The 7,256-nt window shown below is 44.5% G+C and overlaps 1 protein-coding gene across 1 annotated transcript in view; it reads right to left on the bottom strand.

Moving 5' to 3' along the window:
* Nucleotides 1–2,327: 2,327 nt before the first annotated feature.
* Nucleotides 2,328–7,256, bottom strand: part of ETV5 (ets variant 5) — a 59,418-nt gene continuing 54,489 nt past the window's right edge. The window contains exon 13 of the mRNA XM_010853886.1: nucleotides 2,328–4,803. Coding sequence (XP_010852188.1) covers nucleotides 4,582–4,803 — 222 coding nt within the window. The 3' untranslated portion in view covers nucleotides 2,328–4,581. The remainder of the gene's footprint in view (nucleotides 4,804–7,256) is intronic.

The following is a 7,256-nucleotide window of genomic DNA, read 5'->3' on the forward strand; positions in this document are numbered from 1 at the left end:
TAACAATTCATCAGGGGCTTCATTGATGTAGGAGGTTAGGCCAGGATGGCCCTCTGAGATCATCTAGTCAAATCCAATCAATCTCTGAGCTGGAACCAGAACCTCTATGTTCCACCTCCGAGTGTCTAGCTCTCTTTCCATAGTAGCCACTGAGAACGTTCCAAGAACATAATTCTGGAGGCCAATAGCCATGGATATTTTCAGATTTAATTTCAGCAAAGTGTTACCATTTAAGAAAGCCTGCCAGAAAGATAATGCAGATAAAAATGTACTGTGTAAACTGTGAAGTGCTATCCAGAGGTTAGTTATCTGAGGTCCACTGCCAAGGTCAATAAGACCTGGGTGTAGGGCCAGTTCTTAAATCAGAGGAGGAAAACAAAAGTTGGTCATTCAAGGGCCCCTTCCAAATGGGACACTGGTGTCTTTGCTGGGACCAGAAGGACACAGGGGCTTGTCTCTCACCCCCACTGGCCGAGTATAATACACTCTTGCTGAGTAAGATAGTTGGGTGCTTATGTTATGTATGTGTTAAAACATAATTTTAACATATGATGATTTTCTGATCTTTCCCCCGTTTTTGTGTGTTTTAGAAGCCATACACTAAGCTCCAGCCACCTGTACCACTGGGCATCGACCGGCTCTCCAAGGTTTCCGACTGTGTACGTGAATGTTTTTCTGCCACATTGGTTTACACTGGTCCCAGCTGCACTAGAATTTAGATTCTGTGCATACCCTGGCTCTCAAAACCACATTCTTTTGCCCTCACACTACTTCTCTGTCATCTAACCACTGAAAAAGCATTGTTTTACTGGCCTGGCTCAAGAAAGGGGACCTCGATGAAGAGTAAACTTCCCATTTTCTAGGCTTTCTTATCCTAGTGCTGTACAGAAGGGCGGCCCAGTGTTTGGTGACCTCCTGCATTAGGTTAACAATCTGGATCTGGGCCCAGGGGGATCATGATCCTGTGAAGAATGGGGAGCCGATTGTTAACGTCTAATCGTGGTAAAGCTGAGTGGCAGGGCTTACTTTGTCCTGGCTCCCCAGCCTTCTCCCCAAGCATCTCTTAAGCTGTTGAAGCCAATGGGTTTATGTGGCAGGCATTCATTCCTCACGAGCTCCGATTCAAGCGGCTGTGCACTGATTCAGGCTCAGATGTTTCTACACTTAGGGCTTGTAAAACAGTGAAAGAAAGATACAGATAACTCACAGAAAGCCTTTTGTTACAGACTAGAAAAAAGGATCTACTTGTTTCTCTACTGTAATAGAAGCCTTGAAAAGCCCAAATTAAGGTGCAGAAAAAGGGTGAAATAAGAGCACTAAAAGCTTAATACTGCACGGATGTACCTAAAATTGTGGGTTAAATTCATTTCACCTGGCTTCCCTAATCAAGGTTGTTTAAAGACCTGCATGTCCCCGAGCAGCATGTGGCTTAAACATGTTTGCTCTCCCACTGGGCATGCACAAGTGGGTGATCTTTTGATTTCCGAAGGCTGCAAACTCCACCCTCACAATATGCCTGTATCCTGGTTACACCTGTGCAGAATTTCCATCCCTCCTCTTTTCCCAATCACCTTTCCCCAGGCTCCCCACATCTCACTCTACCCTGATGTTTTATTCCTAAGCCTTCCAGGAGGCAGTTTTCAGGCTTGTTTTCCTGTCTCCTCTTTTTGCTGCAAACCTTGGCATTTCAGCATTTTGGCTTGCTGAGTGTCAGGCAAAATGAACCTGGTTCGGTAACAGGATTCAAACTCAGAAGAAAGGTCTTTCTTCTCTATGGCTGGAAAAAACAAAAGAGCCACGATCTTCCTAAGCTGTTATTTTTTGAGGGAACTACTAATAAAATTTTTATTTAAGGTCAAAATCTGGGGAGAAACTAGGAAAAGAGGTGGTCATCTTCTGTCTGGTTTTCCAAGAATTCATCTAAGAGGCTGAGCCAGACATCCTGGAACTCAAACCCCTAGCCTAGTTAGTGATCTTCTCACAATGAACCCAGGGCCTAAGGAAAGCGAGCTATGCTTTAACAAAAAAAAAAAAAAATTGAGTTGGCGAGTAGGTGGGTTTGACGGGAGGAATGGGATGGTGTCAGCTCCCCACTGGCTGGGAAAACCTCTCTGCTTTCTACTTTCCTTCTACTCTTTTGGATCAAATGTTTAACCAGAGTTTGAGAGATGAGATTAGAAGAGAGAAGCTGTGCCCAAGTTGACTCTCAACTCTACAGTCATAAGGCTAGATAGCTAAGAGGGGGAGAGACAGGGAGAGGAAGGTGCCAGGTGACTTCTGCTTACTTTAAGATGGGGGCAAAAAAGATGCGGGTTTCAGGCACTCAGTAAACTGAAAGCAAACTTCTTTATTGTACACAGTACAGAATATAACGCAGCTTGGCAGGATGCAAACAGCCCTGCGCAGGGGAAAAGTATTTCAAATCAACTGGCAGGTTAAAGCCTTTCTGCACTGTAGATTTTCCACACTCTGGAAAAGAAGCAAAAACGAAAAACCGAAAAACCCCAAATCATCAGGGAGGTGCATGAGTCCGATGGGAATGCAACGGTGACGCCGCCATCCTGTGTCCCGAGACCGCACGGGCCACGTGGCCATAGCGGGGGGCGGGGAGCTCAGGCTACAGACGATTCTTTTCATACTTGCTAAGACAGCATAAATCCATCAAAAAAAAAAAAAAAAAAAATCCCAACAAAACCCAAACCCAGATAAGAAAGGAAAAAAAATCCTATACAGCATTTACAACAAATTAACCTCTAGCCAGCTTGGGTAAAATATGCATCTATGTATAGACTATGTGTAGGTTAGAAAGCTATAAATACCATTTGGAAAGAGTCCTTTGATTAGAATACAATGCTAATTAAGGCCCAAGCTACAGGTGCAATACCTTTGTGGGCTAATTAGCTTCCAAGAGGGAAACCTTGTATTTCCACAGCTATGAAATGCACCCCTTATCTGTGACCCTCTTCACAAATGTGCTCCTGGTCACCTGGGGGACTGTTTGAGACTGCAGAGCGTTCCATCAATAGAAAAACAAAGCACTGTCCTTTGTGTATGAAGAGTAGCATAATCATTGTTTCTGTGCTCAGTGTCAGGGGAAGCACAGAACTCTCTGAACAGCAGGCACCAAGGTGCTACCACTTTCTAATGCCTTTTCCTCTACTTTGAGCTTTCATGTAGCTTTAGCTGGGTTATTTAAAACTTTTCCAATAAAATCCAGCGATCAGAGAATTCTTTTGTAAAGTGGCAGGAAACTAAGGCGCTAGCACTGTTTTACCTGTTGGTGTCGCGCATACGTCTCAAACCCTATTGAATCATATGCAGGGTTTAAAGTCCGAGGATTTAAAGAAAAAGGAAAAACAAAAATGGATGAAATGGAAATTGTCATCAGTCATGCCCAGGGAAGACTCCCTAGGGTTTCCATCAGGTGATCAGGTTTCAAATGGACATGACATGTATTATGTACATATGCTTTCCAGAGAGGGCATGGGAGGGAACATTGGGGACTATACACATAGAATCTAAACGGTGTGTCCAGGCTGCCCTGCACACCTCAAAAATGTACAACTCAGGTGCAAATGTTCCGTCAGGCTGTCTGGTGCAGAAAGCACAAAGCAGGCAATAAAGAGGGCTTGCACTCAGCCAAGGGGACGCCCCCAGCAAAGCCCCTTTCAAGCTGCAGCGTCTTCAGAAGTCGGCACTGCCCTGTTTATAGGACACAGTGCACAGTTACCAAAAGGTTTGTTTTTTTTTGCTTTAAATACCAAAACTACAAAAATCAGTTTATAAACTGGTTTTCCAAAACAAAACAATCCCCCGAATCAAAGCAAAACAAAATACTGTCAAAAGTGTTAATCACCTTCTCCTAAAATTAAAGCCATCCACACACAGCCATGTGACTGGGAAGAGAGAGGGGGCTTGCTCTACTTGGTGACCACATGGCCAGAAGGTTCCCAAGAGTAGCAATGGTTTATTTGAGAACCGTGGAGTGGGTAACAGCTATTCATCCTTTTCCCCTTCTTTCTAGACCAAGGGGAAACATTTCAGTGAGCTGCAAGAGCTGTCCAAGTTTTAAGGTAATACTTGGCAACCCTTCGTGGTTTGAGCCTCCCCAACTTAGCCTACCTCCTGTTCTATGGGTTTTGTGACTCACTTTTTCAATAAATTGTGCAAATCAGAGCCCTTCTATGTAAAGGCATTTAGTAGTCCTTGATCAATGCAGATTGTCACATACTCTGTCCTGGTTTGCGGGTACCAACCTGAACAAGGTATTGCTTTGCATATATATTGTCCATGGGAAGGAGGCTCCATTTCAATCACTTCCCAGAAACCTTGTCAGGATCAAGAGCTGAGGCACCAGCTTTTGGGTGGTTTTCTGCCCCTCCCTGTTCCCACTCCCCCGCCAAAGTTTCTGTCCTTAAGGGTGCCAATCCGGAGACAGATTGGATTCTCTATCTCCAGAGACAGATAATACTCAAAGGGCAAGCTTTAGGAACAGCCAGAAACACAAACAAAACCACTGTTCTCGTTTGCCTGAATGGGAACTGCTAGCTCTAAGGTTTGGCCGCTCAGCTGCTCAGAAACTTAGTAAGCAAAGCCTTCGGCGTAGGGGAGGCTGCCGCAGCGGTCCACATCCAGGAGATAAGCAGGGTTGTCCTCAAAGTGGGTCAGTGGCAGGGTGTCCTCCTCGCTGAGGTGGCACTCAGACTCTGCTTTCAGGAACGGACGCTGGTTGTCAGGGAAGGCCATGGAGAAAAGGGCATCAGGGTCGCAGACAAACTTGTAGACGTATCGTTCCCCAGCCACCTAGAGAGAAAATGTACCTTATGAGGCCCGGTTGGACCAGGGCATGGGGTGTGGGCACCAAGGGAAGAATGAGATATCTATTAAGCCACCAAGCTCTTGGGCAACCTGGGACCAGAGGCTCAATGGTAGTTGATTATCCAAATCCTTCGATTTATTTTGATAAATCATGGGTATGTGTTACCTGCTAAGTGTTTTGACACCACAGCTTAGCATCTGAAAAGAATATATGAATACCAAATTCAGGTTCTTCTTAAAAGAACATCCTCACCGTTAAAATCAGTCTAGAAACAACGGTTATGCTGAGGCTGGTGTTATGAGATATAAGGATTGAAAGATGCAGGAGTCAGCCCATGTGTTCAGTTTCCTCAAGTTTACAGTCTTCACAGGACAGCTTTGTTGTCCCACAGGGCTAGGAATTCAGAAGCTATGTGGGATTTTATCAGCTTGTTCCAAAACCAAATAGAACTGCTTTTTGGCTTACCTGCAGTTGAAAATGACTAATGTCATGGTTTTGCTACACTGAAGGAACTGCAAACTACCTTTATATGAATTTTATGCATTATAACATTACTTGAACCAACTAGTCTTGATTAAGGGTGGCAGGTGTATACAATCACTCATTCCTAGTTGGGTTTTTTAAAAGCCAATTTACTGTTAAATCTCTGGTTCCCCAGCCAGAGTCAGCTCACATGTGGGAGAGCTAGGCAGGAGGATACAGTGATGATAATACTAGCTCTGAAAGTTCAGCGAATGGCTTCTAGCCCTGGCTTGGTCACTGCTGCTGCTGCTGCTAAGTCGTTTCAGTCATGTCCAACTCTGTGTGACCCTAGAGACGGCAGCCTACCAGCCTCCTCGGTCCCTGGGATTCTCCAGGCAAGAACACTGGAGTGGGTTGCCGTTTCCTTCTCCAATGCATGAAGGTCAAAAGTGAAAGTTAAGTCACTTAGTCGTGTCTGACTCCTAGCGACCCTATGGACTGCAGCCCACCAGGCTCCTCCGTCCATGGGATTTGCTGGGCAAGAGTACTGGAGTGGCTTGCCATTGCCTTCTCTGGCTTGGTCACTAGCAAGTTTCAATCTCTATGAATCCCAGTTTTCCCTTTCAAAACCTGAGGGTATGGAACTAATGCTTTTCCGAGTCCCTCCCCGGATCAGTATGCTACCACTCCTCTTTCATTTAGTTTTCATTTCTTATAGGTCACATAATAAAGCAATGATCTTTTACACTGGATAGCATGTTACTATTTCTAGGACATTTTCACATATATATTACCCTTTTGAGATTAGATCAAGAATTATTAGCTACACTTTCATTGGAGACAGGCTTTGAAAGGTTGACTTTCCTTAAAGCATAAATAGGAGTGTTAGGATCTGAGCCCACCCAAGTCTCATTTCTATGCCTTCCTCTGTACTACTTCATGCTTAATTCTCAGAGTTCTCTTCTTTCTTAGAAAACCTAGGAAGTTCATAGGTGCAATTCATTGCCGTTAGTTCAAGTTAACTGTCTTGGTTACATTCCCTTGGATTGGGTCTGTATTTAGGAACCACAAAGCCCGTGGTTTCTTTTCTGCTGGCCCTCCTTCCTAAGTTTCGAATTCTACCTGGTAGTGTTAACACTGAATGGGGAGAATGTGTGAAGCTTGCACTGGGGAAAGGGGTAGTGACTGCTAATGGGTTCAGGGTTTCTTTTTAGGGTGATAAATTGTTCTAATGGGCTTCGCTGGTGGCTTAGTGGTAAGGAATCCCCCTGCCAGTGCAGGAGACATGGGTTCAATCCCTGATCTTGGAAGATCCCCTGAAGAGGGAAATGGCAACCCACTCCAGTATTCTTGCCTGGAAAACCATATGGACAGAGGAGCCTGGTGGGCTACAGTCCATGGGGTTGCAGAGTCAGACACGACTTAGCAACTGAACAACAAAATGTTCTAAAACGGACTGTGAGTGACAGCTGTACTACTCTGCATACATATTAAACCCCCATTGAATTGTACCTTTAAAAAAAGGGGGGGGGATAGGTAGGGTGGGGTGATAACCCATTTTAGAGTATCTATTAACTATGCCAAGCACTGAAGTCAAATTCTCAATTTTGCCCTAAAGGAGCTGATATTCCTGTGGCAGATACTGACAAGCCAGGGAGTGATTTGCAATACAGAGAGTAGGGAAGTGATGGAGATGAACGCAGGTGCTCTCAGATGCAGATGGGACCACGTAACTCAGCTTGAGAACTTCAGATTCTTGGAGTAAAGAGGTGATTGATAAACAAGTAGGAGCTGGCCAGGTAATGCAGGTGTTAGGAATGTTCTTAAGTAGGATGGTAGTTTAATAGGTGTTTTTTCATTTTATAATACGCTTGATAACTTACATGACTGACAGTGTATGTTCACCAAACAATACATATTAAGAGACAGATGGCTGTGGTAGTGGAAGCAGACAAGTGCAAGTGAGGAAATGATG

This window comes from Bison bison, unplaced genomic scaffold, assembly GCF_000754665.1.
Source record: "Bison bison bison isolate TAMUID 2011002044 unplaced genomic scaffold, Bison_UMD1.0 scf7180017864333, whole genome shotgun sequence".
NCBI classification, from domain to species: Eukaryota; Metazoa; Chordata; class Mammalia; order Artiodactyla; family Bovidae; genus Bison; species Bison bison.